This window comes from Mustelus asterias, chromosome 23 (genome assembly GCF_964213995.1).
Source record: "Mustelus asterias chromosome 23, sMusAst1.hap1.1, whole genome shotgun sequence".
NCBI lineage: Eukaryota > Metazoa > Chordata > Chondrichthyes > Carcharhiniformes > Triakidae > Mustelus > Mustelus asterias.
Genome location: NC_135823.1, coordinates 64,810,858 through 64,831,650, shown reverse-complemented (window position 1 = coordinate 64,831,650; position 20,793 = coordinate 64,810,858). Strand labels below are relative to the sequence as shown.

At 44.0% G+C, this 20,793-nt stretch overlaps 1 protein-coding gene across 7 annotated transcripts in view; it reads right to left on the bottom strand.

Moving 5' to 3' along the window:
- Nucleotides 1–10,376: 10,376 nt before the first annotated feature.
- The window catches only part of wdr24 (WD repeat domain 24), a 31,781-nt gene continuing 21,364 nt past the window's right edge, over nt 10,377–20,793 (bottom strand). For 5 of the 7 annotated variants that reach the window (XM_078240809.1, XM_078240811.1, XM_078240807.1 and 2 more), the window contains exons 7-10: nt 20,569–20,673; nt 17,257–17,594; nt 14,940–15,124; nt 10,377–12,493 (exon numbers count right to left, since the gene is read on the bottom strand). In XM_078240809.1, coding sequence (XP_078096935.1) covers nt 12,325–12,493; nt 14,940–15,124; nt 17,257–17,594; nt 20,569–20,673 — 797 coding nt within the window. In that variant the 3' untranslated portion in view covers nt 10,377–12,324. The remainder of the gene's footprint in view (nt 12,494–14,939; nt 15,125–17,256; nt 17,595–20,568; nt 20,674–20,793) is intronic. The other 2 variants (XM_078240812.1, XM_078240813.1) reach the window with 1 other exon arrangement.

Sequence of the window (20,793 nt, the reverse complement as noted above, 5' to 3'; positions counted from 1 at the left end):
TTTTTTAAAAATGTGCAATAAGCTTGACAGTCCCGTGAATCAGTATTAAATTTATGATAACATTAAACTGGCCGTCAGTGACATTGTGTGAAGCTACAAAAAACAGAAGAGGCCAAATGGATCCTGCGATGGGACTGAACACTAGAGTGAGATTCTCTTCCAACATATGAAACCGAAACGTGGTTCCAGCACATGTTTGTGTTAGACAAGGGGGAAAGAAAAGAACTTGGGGTTTTGATGCAGATCTGGTGACGTTCTTCTGGTTTGTACCAAATTATTCCTGAATTGATGAGGAATGTTCTGAGAGAGTTTTACAAACCTTTTGTTATATATAACACACCCATTTGTGCTTTCTGTTAAAAGCAAAGCAATAGTGATCCCAGTGGGGATGTTAAACATTAGAGGCTGTATCCTACCTGAACGAATATGTTAAAATATCTGGCTCATGTGGTTGTAGTGATTGTTCTGTCGGTTTGAGACTGATTATGGTACAAGGAATCATTAAATTGCTAACTTATGCTAACTGTGCATTTGATAGGAGACCATGTGGCTCAATGGTAACACCTCTACCACAGGACTAGAAGCTCCGCGTTTAAGTCCAATCCCAGGACTTGTTGGCCACGGAAGGAGCATTCAATGCGGGCATCATCTAGGAAATTCTTCCTCCACTCTCTCCCCCCCCCCCCCCCACTATTCCCCAAAGGATAAAATACGGTATGAGTATGAAGATATTTGAGAGAAGGGTGCATTTAGTCCCCGTTGTGCCAGTATGCCCTTAAGAGTCTGCCTGATGTACAGGTGAGTACTTTTGAGAATTCCTTTTGAGCTCCATGGTGCTAATGCAAAGCATGCTCAGAAAGTGCACATCTAATGTGTGCACCTGAACTGAGGAGCTAGGCAGTTAAAACCAAGTCTCTCTGACGGTCACTTTTTAAAAATTAAATCCATTTCTTAATCTGCAGGTGTGTTTTTAGATGCTAATTTATTTGTAATTTTCATTTGGGTTTTTGTTTTCTTGGTGAGAATCTGTCTTTGCTGTGATGTTGCCTCCTTTGTTCGCACACCTTACTAGATTTCCTATTCCCTCTGGCCCTTTCCGTCTTTCTAGTTTGTGCTGCTATAATTACGGCAATTCTCATTCCTTCCCCGCCTTCTGTTCTCTTTGCCCTGAGCTGCTTGACTGGGCCGTTCTAGTACGTGTCGGACTGCGATCTACGATGCTGTTTTGGTATTCTCCCTGAATGCGTGGGTGATGTACGTTTTACAAAATGGAAACAGGTTGTTTGGCCTGACTTAGACCCATTGTTGGATTGTGGCCTGTTGTCCTTTTTCTTCCGTATCTGTCAGAAACAAACCTGGAGCTTGGTGCTGAATTGAGGATATAATTGCTCCACCCAAAATCAAGGTCCCAGATGCACTTTCTCAATTTGTCTTTGCGCTGCTGACTTTAAAATATCATTTTGCTTTTCGTGCGTCGCCCACTGTCATCGACGGCGACTGTCCATCAATTCAGGAATGACGTTACTCAGTGACCTGAGTTTCTGCCATGGGTCTTCACGCGACTCAACAGGCTGATTCTCGGCCCACAGAGCCTTGGCCACATGGGGCTGGACCCACCTTTTCCTCTTTAGATGTGTGGAGCTATAATTATCTATAAAGTTTAAAGATTTCTTTCGTCTAAATATAACTCTCCTGGTTTTAGTTGTCTTTCCAGATTGTGTCCTCCTGCTGTGCTCTAGATATGGGCTATGGGAGCATTTTCTGTTAGTGTGAAACGGATGCTGACAGTATCTGTACCCAGGTGCACTAAAACAGCAGTCGCATGCATTACCAATAAGAGCAACGCTTGGGACTGATCCCAGGGGATCCACTGAGCCAATGTTGAACTTTACAAACACGCTCTTGACTTTTTAATGTTATCATAGAAGCTCCTGTCTGCTCCCTCAGAACTTTAGGAATGGAGCTCTGTATCCAAGTACAGAACTGCTGCCTGTGAGCTGAGTGCAAGGAGCAGTTAGCAGTACAACTCTGCCTGAGCATCACAATACACAAGACTTTCGGAAGGATTTTGTGGTTTTTTAAAAAAAGTATATAACTCTAGTTCTACAGATGGTGCACTACCTGTAGCTGTAACCTCTACGTTAGACAAACCTGAAGCTTGGTGCGGAGTATAATTACTGCACCCAAAATCAAGGTCCCAGATACAGTGTTGTCGGTTTTATGTCCCAGAGAAGGAGTTTCATTTCTTAATGCAAACTGCAGTTGAACAATTAGATTAGTGTACAGTACAGCCCTGGAGTAGATTGAAGGATTATCTTGCAACATTGTGCTGTCCAACAATGTTCAATTATTTCCCCGTTGGCTGTGTCCCAAATGATTGCGTCCCTAGGTTTCCCCAGGAATAGGAAAAGCACTTAAAAAGCTGAATTGTACAACAGTGGACCATTGTCCTCGGACCGCCGGTGCATGTTACAGTGCAGTACTTGTGCCCCAGGTTTATTCAACCCATCAGAAATAATGGCTTAAGGAATGTCTGGTCTATGGTAGACCCAAATGTGCAGATGTGTTTGAGGAGTGTGGAAAAATAAATTGTTTCTGACACTGGATAAAAGCAAATTGCTGCGGATGCTGGAATCTGAAACCAAAGTAGAAAATGCTGGAAAATCTCAGCAGGTCTGGCAGCATCTGTAATGAGAGAAAAGAGCTGACGTTTCGAGTCCAGATGACCCTTTGTCAAAGCAAAGAGGGTCGTTGACGAAGGGTCATCCGGACTCGAAACGCCAGCTCTTTTCTCTCCACAGATGCTGCCAGACCCGCTGAGGTTTTCCAGCATTTTTTTCTTTTGGTTGCTTCTGACTCTGGCAGTCCACAAATCTGTAGCACTCTGAGTTTATTTTTTTTTAAACAGTAAAATTCTGCTGATCTGCAGTTTGCACCCACATTTTAAAAAATATTTTCTACTTTAGTTCAGACAAAGTAAGCTCACACACAAACAAACTGTTTATGGCATCTTGCAACATTTTATCCATGAATTCGGTCTTGATCATCCAAGGTTCAGCAAATTTTCACTGCTTGGTTAAAGACATTTGCTTAAAGTACAATCATCTTAAATATAATTTTAAGGATTGCTGCAATGTTGGATTAGAGCAACATTTAGAATTGGAGAAACTATCATTTGTACATTGATTGAGTAAAGTGTCTACTTTTTATGTTTTTAGTTTGGTGTACCTGGCTTGTGCTGCAGTGAAGACAGTAATTTATTTATTCGTGTCACAAATAGGGCAGCATGGTGGCACAGTGGTTAGCACTGCTGCCTCACAGCGCCAGGGACCTGGGTTCGATTCCCAGCTTGGGTCACTGTCTGTGCGGAGTCTGCACGTTCTCCCCGTGTCTGCGTGGGTTTCCTCCGGGTGCTCCGGTTTCCTCCCACAGTTCAAAGACGTGCTGGTTAGGCGCACTGGCCATGCTAAATTGCCCCTTAGTGTCCCGGGATGCGTAGGTTAGCAAGATTAGCTGGGTAAATATGTGGGGTTACGGGAATAGGGCCTGGGTGGGATTGTTGTTGGCACAGACTCGATGGGCCAAATGGCCGCCTCCTGCCCTGTAGGGATTCTATGATTTCTAAGTCGGCTTACATTAACACAGCAATGAAGTTACTGTGAAAATCCTCTAGTCGCCACACTCTGACGCCTATTTGGGTACACTGAGGGAAAATTTAGCATGGCCAATGCACCAAGACAGTAACTGTGCACTCCACAGCTTTTCCCCGGCTGGGAATAGTGACCACGTGATAGTTGTCTCCATTTTCATTTTCCACTGTTCCAAATTAATTGCGGAAGCAGTTTCATGAAAGACCAGTCGATACATGGGAACTCCGGCCTTTTTGTTAACGATATTCCATCTATGTTACTTTCATTCTCTCTCTTTCGTGTTTGATTCAATTAATGTTGTGAGTGATCGCGGCCGTGATTTGTTACTGCTCGATCCTAAACAGTTGCTCTTTGCTGGGGAATTAGGGGACTGTTCATTGGGTGTGTTATAGTGTCTACTTGGTTTGTACAATTCTTTAAGTCTCTTCTCTACATCAATCGAAAAGGAAGATCTCGCCGTGTGTGTGTTTTTCTTTGTAAAACAAAGTTAGATGAACTTGTCCAAACTCAAGACTCCTCTTGTCGTTCCTCCAGATTTGAAACTGGCATTAGGAAAACTCTGAATGCGGAGTGAAATGTTTTGTCAGAATTCAAAGCTTCAGCGCTTGCCGTTGGCTAGACCCAGAAATCACTCCAGATTTTCTGGTTTTGAATTAATTCATTGCAATTTCAGTGTTTGTCCAAGTGTAACCTTTCATTCTCTTTCTGCTACTGTGTGTATAGCTGCAGTTTTTATACTTTCTCTGTTTTTCATTCATTCCCTTTGATGGTTGAATTTTGGTTCTTACCTAAGATAATGAAACTAGAGGTACAGATTCTTGGCTGAGGGCTGTGAAGTGGTGAAGGTATAAGGGAGTACTTCATCAGCCGGTGGTGGCAGGGAAGAAATCTCTTCCATTTCCCTAATAAAGCCATTGTTCCAATTGAAGAATCTGGAGTTCATAGGAGCACCCAGACTGGTGTACAATTGGACATCTTCACATTTTAGCATCTATCTGAGATAATGTGGCTGATTGCAAATGCCAGTTATTAACAGTAGATAAAGTGGGATTCAGCCTCCATCTTAACTTGCCTCCCACCAAGTCACCGAGCCCATTTGGGACAAGTGTGCATATATCTATATTGCTGTTAGAGTTTTTTTTTAGTGTTGCACAACCACACGGTGCCTTTACACAATCCTGGTCAGCTATCTGGTAAACGGCTGCTCCTTCAGGGTTCAGACAGGTGGGCCCCAATAAAAACCAAATATGACGTCATAGAATCCCTAGAGTGCAGAACGAGGCCATTTGGCCCATCGAGTCTGCACCAACAACAATCCCACCCAGATCCCATCCCTGTAACCCCACATATTTACCCTGCTAATCCCAATGACACTAAGGGGCAATTTATCATGGCCAATCAACCTAACCCGCACATCTTTGGAGTGTGGGAGGAAACCAGAGCACCCGGAGAACGTGAAAACTCCACACAGTCACCCGAGGCCGGAATCGAACCTGGATCTTTGGCGCTGTGAGGCAGCAGTGCTAACCACTGTGCCACTGTGTAAAACCTGACCAGACCAATACGTTCGGCTCTCAGGAGGACCAGTGTGATTAGCATTCAGTTAGGCAATGCAGTGGCCAACTGTAGATCAGACTGTCTTCAGCTTGGGGGCGAGTGAACTATAACTAAAATCCTATCAGCAGGCAAGAACCATGAATTTGTTGTCCAAAGAAGGAAGCGTGCCAAAGGTGTTATGGCATTAGTTCCATAGCGTGACGTAATGCTGAGAGCTCTGCAGATACTGTGCTCTGCCCTTGCAGTTGGGGTTTAGCGTCAGTGTTCGTGTGTACACACAGCTGTGTTCATCCTAAAGTGATGTACGTATCCAAATTCACCACCAATCAAACTTGACATAACCCTTGCAGTGCACTGTAATAGTGAAGTGGGCAGATTGGCAGGCTTCACTGAGCAAGCTTCCTAATTTCTAATAGAGTTCAGAGCTGGGCTGGGTTTTTTAAACACTGAATTTGAAGACCCCATGATGCCAGGTGGCTTTTTAAATTTATGTTGAATTATTTCGGGCACTGGTTTTGGTTTAAAGCTCCTTCAGTCTTTTAGAGTACCTCGTATTTGTGTAACTGTGTTAATTACTGATGGTGTTTCTATTGAAATTAATTGGCAATGAAACATTTTTTGCACAAGGTAACATTTTCATCTCACCTGCAGTTCTAATTTGTTAACTGCCTTTCAAGTTTTTAAACTTGCACTGAGAGGTGTATATATAAATAAATTTAAAACTTAAATTTACATGTTCTGCAACTGTAACAAATTCACATTTTTTTCAAATTGTGCCTCCAATGATTCCATAGTCCCTGAACTAACTAATGACACCAGTGAGACAGGGTGCTTGGCTAACACACTGTCACTGGTATGTCACCATTTCTCAGCTGCAAAGGGCATTGGAACTCATAGAAACTAGAAGCAAGAGTAGACCATTTGGGCCCTTCGAGCCATTCATGTTGATCATCGAATTCAATATCCTGATCCCCCCCCCATCCCTTTAGCCCCAAGAACTATATCTAATTTCTTCATGAAATCACACACTGTTTTGGCCTCAACTATTTTCTGTGATAGTGAATTCCACACACTCACCACCCTCTGGATGAAGAAATTTCTCCTCGCCTCAGTCCTAAAAGGTTTACCCCTTATCCTCAAATTATGACCCTTAGTTCTGGACTCCCCCCACCACTGGGAACATTCTTTCTGAATCTACCCTAACGCTGTTAGAATTTTATAAGTTTCTATGCGATCCCCTCTCTCTTCTAAACTCCAATGAATATAATGCTAACCGACTTAATCTCTCCTCATACGATAGATTTGCCATCCCAGGAATCGGCCTGGTAAACCTTCGCTGTGCTCCCTCTATGGCAAGGACATGGGTAATTCGTCACAATGGTGTAGCATTTTTTCTGTTCTGAAAGTACTGATGAAGTTTGCGTGTTCTGGGCTGTGCTGAGTAACTTATATTTACTGTTGCTAACAGTTCTAAAATGCAACCAATTGCAGTTTGAATTCTTCACAGTATACACCTAGCAGTATTACTTTGTATTCATAGGAACAGGAATAGGCCGTTCAGTTGTTGCACTTTTGCAGTTAGGTGCAGCCACCATCCTGATTGTACAGTATAAGTGACCAGTCCTCTATCTATGCCTCTGTCTGGAGTGTCTGCTGTTGTGACTGAAGCTTTGAATCTTGACATTTTTTTTTGTTTCCAGATCATTTTGAAAATGTTGGGTGAGTGTCGTGTGTTGAGAGGGAGAATTCCCCATCAGAGCTCTAAGAAAGGAAAATGGATAAATTTAAAAATGATCATTAATCCTTTAACATCCTTGTGGGGGAGTTTTGTTTTGATGTGGAGAAGCCGGTGTTGGACTGGGGTGGGCACAGTAAGAAGTCTCACAACACCAGGTTAGAGTCCAACAGGTTTATTTGGTATCACAAGCTTTCGGAGCGCTGCTCCTTCACTCACCTGATGAAGGGGCGGCGCCTCAAAAGCTCATGATTCCAAATAAACCTGTTGGGACTCTAACCTGATGTTTGTGAGATTTCTTAGTTTTTTTGAACATTGGGGTGCTGAGACCTAATTGGAGGAACTGACTAGAAGGAATTATTGAACGAGGCAACACGACAGAACTGAATTAACATTAGCAGACTGTGTGCATCCTCAATTGTGTTTGTCACGTGTATTCACCGTCCTTGTATTATTGAGCTCAATAACTCCAACCCAACCTAACAGCAATCGTCTGCACTTGGGGATGGTTAGATTACGTCATTAGCATCCGTTGTTTAAACAATAAAATCAGCAGAAGGACAGGGAAAAAAAACTCTTCGAAAACCATGAGGTGCTGATGGAGAGACTCTGTGAAGTTCTGATTGATGCACTACAATAGAAGGTTTTACTTTGCAGCAGGTTCTGAATGGCTTAATGATGTAAATGTTGTACAGAAGCAGAGAAAGATTGTTCGATTAAAAAGCCATATCAGTTGTAAAGGTTTTCGTCCCCTTTTTGAGATGTGAAAACTTTTAAAACAAAACAAATCATAAACTGCCCTTCCCTGATCTTTGTACCAAATGTGTAAATTATTTTTGACTATTTATTCTGTATGATTTTAAGAGTTTTTGGTGGTTATTTAATATGCAAAGAAGCTGTTAAACTTCCATGTTGGGTTCTTTGTTTAACCTGTAGAGCTGTTTTTTTTATTCTTGCTGATAAACACATTTTAAATACAGCTGAAGTGAGATTGTTCCATCTGTTATTCCATTTGGGAAGTAGGTTGAGGGGACACTTACTTTGGGCTCCCACCCAACACACAGTTACACAGAGGTCACTATTTCCGAAGAGTAAAGATTGCACTGCTGAAGAGGACCATGCTGGTAAGTGTTGCATTTCGAAGAACAAGCCAGCCCACTGGCTGCATCAGGAGTTTGAGAGACATTGGGTCCATGCAGGGAGTCATTGGGTCATGGGTTGAAATGAGATCTAGGGTCTGGGGAGGTCAGGGATGGGAACAGTGATTGTGGAAAGTAACATTCCTTTTTATTTATGCAATTTTTATTAGTGTCGCAAGTAGGCTTGCATTAACACTGCAGTGAAGTTACTGTGAAAATCCCCTAGTCGCCACACTCCGGCACCTGTTCGGATACACTGAGGGAGAATTTAGCACAGCCAATGCACCTAACCAGCACGTCTTTCAGAGGAAACCGGAGCACCTGGAGGAAAACACACGCAGACATGGGGCGAACGTGCAAACTCTGCACAGTCACCCAAGTTGGGAATTGAACCCAGGTCCCTGAGAGGCAGTAGTGCGAACCACTGGTTGTTTTTCTGAGGCATCTATTGTACTGTGTATTAGCAAAGGCCACTTTTTAAAAATCCTTCCAGATTATGGCAAATGAGTGCACAGCTTCTGCCATTTTGAGATCCAAGAAGGTTGGATGCAGCCTAATTGAATTGCCAAGTCCTCAAGTGATTTCAAAGTTGGGCCAAATGGAGATGCTGTCATTTCTTTTGAAGTGACTGAACTATGGGAACAGTGGTGGGTGAAGAAGGATAAGATTATAATTGTGCAGTGTAACATTCCTTGTGCTGCTGTCAGTGTGGATAGATCATTGGTGGACTGCAAGTGGTTAGAGCTGTTTGCCACTTGTAAAGGTTGTGAAAATTTGTATGTATCTATCAGTGGCTAAACCTTTACTCGTGTCAAATTGCAACACATCCAATCTGATGCAGCCAACTTGACTAAGTGCTGGTAGCTTGGGGAAAAGGTCAGCATTACCCATCCCTCGTTCCCCCTGAGAAACTGGACAACTGAATGGCTTGCTAGGCCATTTCAGAGGGCAATTAAGAGTTAACCACTTTGTCCAGTGTACGACTCCAAACCACAGCGATGGTAGCATCTAAAAAGTGGACCACCCCTGTTGGCTCAGGAAAGAACTCCCATGCAAGCTGCAATGTGTGGCGCAGTGGTTAGCATTTTGACTCACAGCACCAGGGACCCAGGTTTGATTCCAGGCTTGGGTCACTGTGTGGAGTCTGCACATTCTCCCCGTGTCTGAGAGTTTCCTCTGGGTGTTTCCCACAGTCCAAAAGACGTGCTGTTTAGGTGCATTGGCCATGCTAAATTCTCTGTGTACCCAAACAGGTGCTGGAGTGTGGCGACTAGAGGATTTTCACAATGTCATTGACAGTGCAATGTAAGCCTACTTGTGACACTAAAAATAAATTTTGTAGGCTTCCTCCATCAGCTAATTGGCTGTGTTCAAAAACTGCCAGGATTTTGTTCTTTGTCTCCTTAGAAATCAACCTTTGGGAGGGTCAAAGTTTGTGCCATACCCCACAGACACAAGTATCTTTAATTTGAAAATTGAACCTGCAAATAGTCACACTGGACAGCTCCTTCCATTCGCAGAATGCCATTCTCAGTGCAATCGCATCCTTGGATGTGCCATGAGTCCATAGTTATGGGGTGTTGCAGGCAACATTGTGAGACACCCATCATGGTTTAGGTTTATTTATTAGTGTCACAGGTAGGCTTACATTAACACTGCAATGAAGTTACTGTGAAAATCCCCTAGTCACCACACTCCGATGCCTGTTCGGGTACACTGAGGGAGAATTTAGCACGGCCAATGCACCTAACCAGCATGTCTTTTGGACTGTGGGAGGAAACCCACTCAGACTCGACACAAACAGTGACCCAAGCCAGTATTCGAACCTGCCTCCGAGGTTGAGAGGCAGCAGTGCTAACCACTGTGCCACTTACTACCATGGTGAGGAAAACATTTGCTTTCTGCTTTCATTTGTAATTCTAGCACTCCTCGGTTAGGGTTGAATTCCCCCCATTGCCCCTAAATGTACCTTCAGGGCCATTTTCTCAACTTCATATTGCACTTGACTCACTGTGTACCCGAGTACAACGCGTACACAGATATCTTGCAAATCGCTCAAACTTCATTGACATTTTCAGAACTTGATTTTAATGTTCTTCATTCTTCCTCAATCATCTTTTTTGTATATTACACTGAGAACATTAATGTGGACTCTGTGGGTAACTATTACTGAACAATTTTAGTTATAATCCTGTGCAGACGGCAGCTGAGAGCACTATAAGAAAACGTAATATATTAGAGGAAAATCATCTTTGTGCAATGAGTTGGCAAATGAATTGAATACAATGCGAAATTACAGCAACCACTGTTTATTGAAAGCACTTTAACAGCAGTGTACTAAGTTACTCCTAGATATATTCAGAATTCAATGTAAAATAAACTCTCATAGTTTTAAAAGTACTCTAGTCTTAAGAAATATAACGGTGTTTATAATACAAGTGTGAGGAAGACGAAATTCACTTACGGACCTTTTAGACTGTTACAATTTCAAACTCCATCCAATAATATGAAGAGTTTAACATTAAATAAAGTCTTTATTACAATTTATCCAAAAAAAATGTACACCTAGCCATAGATCGAGGTCTTCCTTACATGTGGAATGTAACTCAAAAGTCAAAGCAATAGTCTATGAAATATTCTCAACAAAACCTCAAAATACAATTTAGTGGAAAGACATCTATGTAACTGAGGTTAGAATTTTTTTTTCTGCTAAATATCAATATGGCCAGTATTGGGTTTCCTTTTTGTAAGGAAAAATCCATTTCATCCCAGTGCAATGGCAGACACTGAACAAAAATACAATGACAGACTTTGCCTACTCTGCAAATTTAAACTTAAACACAATAAAAATCAAAGTAACTAAATGAGGCAGTATGTTGGCTAGGTTATACTGCAATAGGTCTCGTGGGGGAGGTGGACGCACTATGGCTGAATTCATTATGCATACTGACCCCTCCACATTAGGTCTGGGCTATTACTTTGGTTGAAGCAGGTTGCTGGAATGCCGCTGACTTTCTGACCAAGTTTGGTGCAGTGTATGTCTGATTTTTGCATTGTATATTAACGGGGGAATCAGAGCATTCACACACACGGCATTATTTGCTTTAGCTTTGCAAGCAGTTTAAAAATAAATTGGAAGTTACCAGATCGATGCCTATTGCCTTGCCACATGATCCACACCTGTAGGCCCTAAACATCTCAAATTAGAGTCCCAAATAAATTTCTTAACTGCTCTTGCCCAAAAAATTCCAAAACATTAACATACTGACAGATTAACATATGATACAGAAGGCCATGAATAAATAACCCACTCCTGACTGGTAACAAAATGGATATTCTTTCATTGTCGACACTGACTATCCAAATATTTGCTTAATCTTTGGTGCAAGTTTGAAACAACATCTGTTGTGTTAACTATTTTAAAGCTTGTTAGTGTCACGAGTAGGCTTAAATTCACACTGCAATGAAATTACTGTGGAAATCCCCTAGTCGCCACACTCCAGCACCTGTTCAGGTACAGAGGGAGAATTTAGCACAGCCAATCCACCTAACTGGCACATCTTTCGGACTGTGGAAGGAAACCCACGGGGAGAAGGTGCAAACTCTGCACAGACAGTGACCCAAGCAGGGAATCGAACCTGGGTCCCTGGCACTGTGAGGCAACAGTGCTAACCACTGTGCCACCGTGTCACCCCCATGTGTGCACACACAAACATCCAGATGCCTGTACGTGTGCCAGTCATGCGAGTGCCGAAATATTGTCCTGCAATAACTTGGTATCACACCCGCTCATTGATACCAATGCGGTTCCAGTTGCTTTACAAAGCATCTTTCTGCATTAGTTTGTTGCTTGGAGAGACATTTCAGTGCAGTACAACTGGAAGGCAAGCGTACTTTATGCAATAAGATGTCACAGCAAATCCCTTTTGGAATTTTTTTTCTGGCCAGTACCACTGCAGAATTATAGGTAGCTATGAGGAAAAATAACAGTAGGATGAACAAACTTCACAGCTAATTACCTCGGTTAATCTTTATCACAGTTCAATCAGCTAGAGGTTTTCCTGGTGAATGAGTGGGTTTTTCGCTGTACCCAATTTCAGCTGATTTCTGTTATGTGCAGCATTTTAAAATGATTTTGGGAAGTCACAGTGTCGCGCACATCCAAACGGACTCTACAGTTATCAGTAAGTCAAGTCGCCGCTGCCAATTGGATGCCACATTGAGTTTTTCAGCACTGCTTTTCTCAGGTATATTCACAGAGGTGGCCACATCCTGCTGGGCAATGTGAACTAGTCCTGAGCCAGTTCATGATGTGCTGCAGGTGCCCACCGTGACTACATCCCTGGCACCAAACAAACAGCCCTTTAACAACCTGGTGGCACACAGCACACATGCTAGCACACTGACGGCATCTAAAACACAAAAGAAAAACACGCAGCAGCAGGTTAGTGTACATAATACTGGCAGTTATGTTAACATACACTATTCATCCACAGAGTGACAAGAAATTATCCCCGGAATGAAGAGCTTGTCGTACGAGGAACGGTTGAGGACTCTGGGTCTGTACTTGTTGGGAGTTTAGAAGGATGAGGGAGGATCTTATTGAAACTAACAGGATACTGCGAGGCCTGGATAGAGTGGACAGTGGAGAGGATGTTTCCACTAGTAGGAAAAACTAGAACCAGGGGGCACAACCTCAGGCTAAAGGGACGATCCTTTAAAACAGAGATGAGGAGGAATTTCTTCAGCCAGACAGTGGTGAATCTGTGGAACTCTTTGCCGCAGAAGGCTGCGGAGGCCGGGTCATTGAGTGTCTTGATTAATAAGGGGATCAAGGATTATGGGGAGAAGGCAAGAGAATGGGGATGAGAAAAATATCAACCATGATTGAATGGCAGAGCAGACTCGATGGGCCGAGTGGCCTAATTCTGCTCCTATGTCTTATGGTCTAAATTTCAGACATGGTCCGATTGTCCCACTAACTAGCAAGAAACTAGTGGAACTCCAAATAGGAACAGCGTAAAATGCCTAAAGAATTTCAAGGCCAATGTTCACTATAACAGCTATATTTCCAGATTTTAGTGATTATTTCTAAGTGTATTAATTTCACTATTTAATGGAAAATGTACTTAGCTCCAAATTACAAAAGGTTGATATGCAGTTATAACACGTAATACCCAATGCATCTTGTTCTTTCAAGCCAAAGCAACGCCATCTTCAATATATCCATACAATCTCCCGTCTGCAGAACCATTTTCACCAAAAATAAATCTCTATCTTTAGTGGTCCAACTCATGATTCTATTCCGATTTCAATCTGTTACATACCTAGTTCATAGAGTTTAGGCTCCTAGAGTAAGAACATGGATGAAGTGGAATAATTTGGCTTCAAGGACTCTTTTTAAAATTGTTTCTCAGGATGTGGGTGACATTTACAGACAATTGATATTGATCCTAAAGATAAGTATCCCCAAAAAGGTGCAGGTGGGCCCAGTCCTTGAACAAGAGAACTTTGCAATCATTGTTTACAATTTACTGGTCCATTTTTAAAAAAATTATTCGTGGGACATGGGCGTCACTGCCTGGCCAGCATTTATTGCCCATCCCTAGTTGCCCTTGGAGGGCAGTTGAGAGTCAACCACATTGCTGTGGCTCTGGAATCACATGTAGGCCAGACCAGGTAAGGACGGCAGATTTCCTTCCCTAAGGGACATTTGTGAACCAGGTGGGTTTTTCCAACAATCGACAATGGTTTCATGGTCATCAGTAGACTCTTAATTCCAGATATTTTTTATTGAGTTCAAATTCCACCATCTGTCGTGGTGGGATTCGAACCCGGGTCCCCAGAACATTAGCTGAGTTTCTGGATTAATAGTCTAGCGATAATACCACTAGGCCATCACCTCCCGATTTCAAAGGAAATTAATCCTCTCATAGCCTGGGACTGGAGTCATATGGAGACCACACGGAAGCCATTCGGCCCATCATGTGCACTGACCACAATCCCATCCAGGCTCTATCCCAACCCCATGCATTTACCCTAGTTAGTCCCCCTGACCTAAGGGGCAATTTAGCATGGTCAATCCACCTAACCCAATTTTTGGAATATTAGGACAATCACTAGCTGCAGACCAGCAGTTGCCTGCTCTATTATTAGAGTAACCACTTTCACCACTGCTGAAGGTGATAGGGCTCAACTTTTCCCATATTCTCTCCTGTTCACTCCCCATCCAGATGACTGGCGTTTCTCAGTTTGAACCTTTAACCAAGGCTTCTCAATAAAACGTAAAGCTGCATCAATGACTCTTGTGTAGCATCACTGAATCCCTATAGTGCAGAAGGAGGCCATTCAGCCCATCAAGTCTGCACCGATTCTCTGACAGAGCATCTTACCTATGCCCCATCTCCATAATCCCATGTATATATCCCGCTAACCACCCCCTCACCCCACCACAACTTACACACTAAGGGTCAATTTAGCATGGCCAATCAACCCAACCTGCACATCTTTGGACAGTGGGAGGAAACCGGAGCACCCGGAAGAAACCCACGCAGACACGGGGAGAATGTGCAGACTCCACAGAGACAATGACCCAAGGTGGGAATCGATCCTGGGTCCTTGGTGCTGTGAGGCAGCAGTGCTTCAAGGAGTAGGCTTTAAGATGCTATGACAGGGCAGAGACAAGCAAAGCTGAAGAATAGGAAAAAGTAACATTGTTGGCTGAATAACCATTTCTGTAAGAGTATCAGGTTCAAACAATCACAGCTCCCCCAGTATAATTTCACCATTAAATTTGATCCATATAACTGACAGAGACACACCACTCTCCCAATAGCGGTTATTACAGACTGGGCCCACCTATCACAGATCCAGCCCTTGCTGCTCATTGGTCTTTTACAGTTGCTGCAGTTGATGTGGAGGGTGGTTGATGCTTGGTTGAAGCAGTTGATGGAACTGCACGTGCTCAGCTTGATCACCTCATTGGAGACATTCCAGAGTTTGAAACGCTGCAGCAGGTCGATGTACGACGTGTACCAGTGCTCCTGGCAACAAAGGAGACAAGAGTCAATTCTAGACAGGCAGTGCAACGGTACAAATATTTTCCACAGAGATTTAGTCAATGTCTTTTTATTAAGCAATATATCCCTAAATACTACACACGGAAGAGCAATGAGAGTTGGCAGAAGCACGATAAAGAATTCCCTCCAGAGGCAGCGGCTTAGCGGTATTGTCGTTGGACTGGTAATCCAGAGACCCAGAATCTCACCACGGCATTGAATTCAATAAAAAAATATCTGGAATTAAGATGACCATGAAACCACTGTCGATTATCGTAAAAATCCATCTGGTTCACTAATGTCCTTTAGAGAAGGAAATCTGCCGTCCTTACCTGGTCTGGCCTACATGTGACTCCAGAGCCACAGCAATGACTCTTAGCCGCCCTCTGAAATGGTCAAGAAAGCCACTCAGTTCAAGGGCAATTAGGGATGTGCAATAAATGCTGGCCCTGCCAGTGACACCCACATCCCATGAACAAATAAAAAAGGAAAAATTCTAGAGTATTTTCAAAATTGATACAGTAAGTAGCCTCACAACATCAGGTTAAAGTCCAACAGGTTTAATTGAAATCACAAGCTTTCGGAGTGCTGCTCCTTCACCTCACCTCCCACTCACCTGATGAAGGGGCAGCGCTCTGAAAGCTCATGATTCCAAATAAACTTGTTGGACTTTAACCTGGTGTTGTGAGACTTCTTACTGTGCCCACCCCAGTCCAACACCGGCATCTCCACATCAAAATTGGTGATAAAGGTTAAGGAAGGAGTTTCAAAAGTAAGGGCCAACGTGGCTAAAGGCGGTCAGTGACAGAGGGATAAGAATATTGGTCAGAGTTGGATGATTGGAAGAGCATTCTTGACACAATGGGCTGGGGGGTGACAGTAAGGTGCGAGAAGGTCACAAACAGTAGATAACTCAAGTCATGATTCTGAATTGAATGCAGCTATGGAGCCAGTGAGGAGAAGCGATGGATAAGATTGCAGGGTGCAATTTCTGATTGCATCAGAGCTGGGTGTGGCTTCTGCTCTGCCCAAGACTGCAAGGAACTACAAACGGTCGTGAATGTAGCCCAATCCATGTCGCAAACCAGCCTCCCATCCATTGACTCTGTCTACGCTTCCCGCTGCCTCAGAAAAGCAGCCAGCATAATTAAGGACCCCACGCACCCCGGACATTCTCTCTTCCACCTTCTTCCTTCGGGAAAAAGATACAAAAGTCTGAGGTCACGTACTGACCGACTCAAGAACAGCTTCTTCCCTGCTGCTGTCAGACTTTTGAATGGACCTACCTTGCATTAAGTTGATCTTTCTCTACACCCTAGCTATGACTGTAACACTCCATTCTGCACACTCTCCTTTCCTTCTCTATGAACAGTATGCTTTGTCTGCATAGCGCGCAAGAAACAATACTTTTCACTGTATACTAATACACGTGACAATAATAAATCAAAATCACATCAGAAATAAAGTAACTGTTGTGGACTCTATTCTGGAATTTTAACATATTTAAGGGTGGCATGGGCGGCAGTGGTTAGCACTGCTGCCTCACAGCACCGGGGACCCAGGTTCAGTTCCCGGCTTGGCTCACTGTCTGGGTGGAGTCTGCACGTTCTCCCCGTGTCTGCGTTGGTTTCCTTCAGGTGCTCCGGTTTAACATAGAAACATAGAAGATAGGAGCAGGAGGAGGCCATTCGGCCCTTCGAGCCTGCTTCGCTATTTATCACGATCATGACTGATCGTCCAACTCAATAGACTAATCCTGCTTTCTCCCCATAACCTTTGATCCCATTCGCCCCAAGTGCTATATCCAGCCGCCTCTTGAATACATTCAATGTTTCTTCCCACAGTCCGAAAGACGTGCTGGTTAGTTGTATTGGCCGTGCTAAATTCCCCCTCAATGTACCCGAACAGGCGCCGGAACGTGGCGACTAGGGGACTTTCACAGCAACTTAATTGCAGTGTTAATGTCAGCCTACTTGTGACTAATAAATAAACTTATTTACTTATAGTTAAGAACAATTCAGTTACCCTCCATGATCTGAGACCACTTTCTCCTCAACATCCCTTGTTGCTTAACTTTGAAATTGGAAGAGAATACAGCTTTTTGAACATATTCTCACCTGTGTCTGTTCATCAATTTCTTTCCGTATACGATCCCCGAGCACAATGAGAACGGACACGGCCATCTGCACATCTCCCTGCTCCGCGTAGTGATGGAGCATGTCTCTCACGAGCGAATTGAAGTAATCAGTAGGCAGATAGGCATCGTACAGAGGCTGCGAGATCGACATGAGGGAGAAGGATTCAATTGGGGTCAGGCAGACAGTCTCAGCTTCATTTCCGCTGACGTGTGGGGATTCCGCTTTGTCCTGAAGGTGGTCCGGAGCAGAAGGGTTATCGACAATTTCGTGACGCAGCTGGAACGCCTCCTGAGGCAAAATGTATTCGTGTTCTTCTGCTGACAAATAGGAAGGCAGCGTGTGTAAAGGAGGTTATTGACATTGCTGCTTAAAAGAAACGAGAGAATTGAACACTGGTCCTGTTCCAGAGCAGCATTTTTACACGTACAGACACACAATGAGGGGGATTATGCGAGCCTGCACCGACCCACCGGCAGCGCAAATCCATCTGCACTTGTGATTTTATGACCATTTGTTTTAATGATCAGAAAATTGTCCCAAATTCTGATACCCACCAGCAGGGAGCAAGAGGGTGGCCGGGGGGGGGGGGGGGGGGGAGCATGGTGATAGAGACAGTGCACAGGTGAGCAAGGGGATAACAAGGAGGTTCGCATTCCTGATCACTGCACACCAATCCCTGATAGAAGCTTTTTTGTGGAGAGGGGAAGAGACAGAATTAGACACGGCTGTTATACTTTCATTCTGTAACAGCCTCCCAACATTCAAAATGGGGCGGCACAGTGGTTAGCACTGCTGCCTCACAACGCCAGGGACCCGGGTTCGATTCCAGTCTTGTGTCAATATCTGTGTGGAGTTTGCACCTTCTCCCCGTGTCTGTGTGGGTTTCCTCCGGGTGCTCCGGTTTCCTCCCACAGTCCAAAGATGTACGGGTTAGGTGGATTGGCCAGGCTCAATTGCTGCTTAGTCTGAATTATACTGTAAATGACAGAACCCTTCGGAACCCTCAGTGTTGCCTCACAGCTCCAGGGACCCAATTTAATTCTGGCCTCGGGTCACTGTGTGTGGAGTTTGCACATTCTCCCCGTGTCTGTTTGAGTTTCCTCCGGGTGTTCTGGTTTCCTCCCACAGTCCAAAGATGTGCCATGCTAAATTGACCCTTAATGTCAGGGGGATTAACAGGGTAAATGTGTGGGCTTACGTGGATAGGGCCTGGGTGGAATTGTTATCAGTGCAGACTCGATGGGTCGAATGGCCTCCTTCTGCACTGAACAATGAACATTAACATAGAGGGATCTGGGTGTGCAGGTCCACAGTTCCCTAAATGTGGCATCATGATCAGCACGGGCTTGGAGAACCAAAGGGCCTGTTCCTGTGCTGCACTGTAGTAGTAATGTGTATTAAGAGGGAAAGGATTTTTGAAAAAGGCGTGGCTGTATGCAAGTCTCATGCAGACAGGTCAAATAATGTCCATCTTACCCAGGCTCAGTATGTGACCTACAAGTTCTTCATTGGCATTTGGGACATGGGTAGAGTCATAGAGGTTTACAGCATGGAAACAGGCCCTTTGGCCCAACTTGTCCACGCTGCCCTTTTTTTTTAAACCACTAAGCTAGTCCCAATTGCCCGCATTTGGCCCATATCCCTCTATACCCATCGAACCCATGTAACTGTCTAAACGCTTTTTAAAAGACCGCCTCTACTATCATCTCTGGCAGCTTGTTCCAGACACTCACCACCCTGTGTGTGAAACAATTGCCCCTCTGGACCCTTTTGCATCTCTCCCCTCTCACCCTAAACCTATGCCCTCTAGTTTTAGACTCCCCTACCTTTGGGAAAAGATATTGATTATCTAACTGATCTATGCCCCTCATTATTTTGTAGATCTCAATAAGATCACTCGTACGCCCCAGGGAAAAAAGTCCCAGTCTATCCAGCCTCTCCTCACAACTCAAACCATCAAGTCCTGGTAGCAGCCTAGTAAACCTCTTCTCCATTCTTTCTAGTTTAATAATGTCCTTTTTTATTAAAGTTCATTGATTAGTTTCACAAGTAGGCTTACATTAACACTGCATTTCCCTAGTCGCCACGGTCCGGCATCTGTTCGGGTCAATGCACCTAACCAGCACGTCTTTCAGAATGTGGGAGCACTCGGAGGAAACCCACGCAGACACGGGAGAATGTACAAACTCCATACAGACAGTGACCCAAGCCGGGAATCGAACCCAGGTCCCTGGCGCTGTGAAGCAGCAGTGCTAACCACTGTGCTACCATGCCGCCCCTTATCCTTATAGTCAGCTGTCTTTCTGACCAGCATACAGTATGAGCTGGAAGCTTAATGCATGAATCTAAATGTGCAGCATTACTGACTTGGATATGAGATCAGGCAAGAAATGTTTAAGTTGTACGTTCACAAGCTTTGCATGCAAATAACTAGCGCGAGGGACATTGCAAAAACATCAGAATATGCAAATTCCATGAGTCACTGATTCCATCAATAATTTTATCAGAAATTATCCAAGGGGTGGGGGTTGGTGTCTGAGTATGTGTGGGGTAAATTCACTCCACACACAGCTTCAAATGATTCCTACATAGAATCCTACAGTGTAGAAGGAGGCCATTCAGCCCATCGAGTCTGCACCCACCACAATCCCACCCGGGCCCTATCCCCATAATCCCATTCATTTACCCTAACTGATCCCCCTGACACTAAGGGGCTATTTAGCATTGCCAATCAATCTAACTGGCACATCTTTGGACTGTGGGAGGAAACCAGAACACCCGGAGGAAACCCATGCAGACACGGGGAGAACATGACCCAAGCTGGGAATCGAACCTAGGTCCCTGGTACTGTGAGGCAGCAGTGCTAACCACTGTGCCACTGCCCATCAATGAAAGAAAGTAGTAGGTTTGACAGTGGTCAGTAATATGTTGCTGCTGAGGATCAGATATGTTGGGTGTCCTTGGTAGAGGACAGGTCCTGACAAATCCAGTCGTTAACACTCACTGCAACAGTAGGATCCAGAAAAACACCATTTCCTGAACAATTCCAAGATCAAGAAACAATTTAGCACCAAGCAAGCCCCTCCCTACCCTCGAGCCTTTGCTTCTTTTAAGCACCTTAGATCATCTGGCAACTGGAATGGGCTTTGCTCAGAACAGTTACTTAACGACAGATCTCCATCAACACCAGAAGAACTCTCTTGTGGTTAGGAGACTTGAATGACGTCAGTTTTCGCTACACAATCGATAACTGGCAATTTCTCCCAATAGCTAGTTGAATAAAGCACTCACCTGCAGCATTTTCATGGTCCACCATGTAAAGGTCATCTTCATCCCCTTCCACATCCCCAAACAGGTAATCCGTGGGCACATCGCTACCTTCCGTCTCCTCATTCTCTGTAACAGGGCAGAAGGAAAGTATTAGACTAGATTGTGCACTAAAAAGATGAGAATTTTGCTCACAATGAAATCATTTAAACCAAATCAAATTTTTTTTTTAAATCAGTCGATCACTGC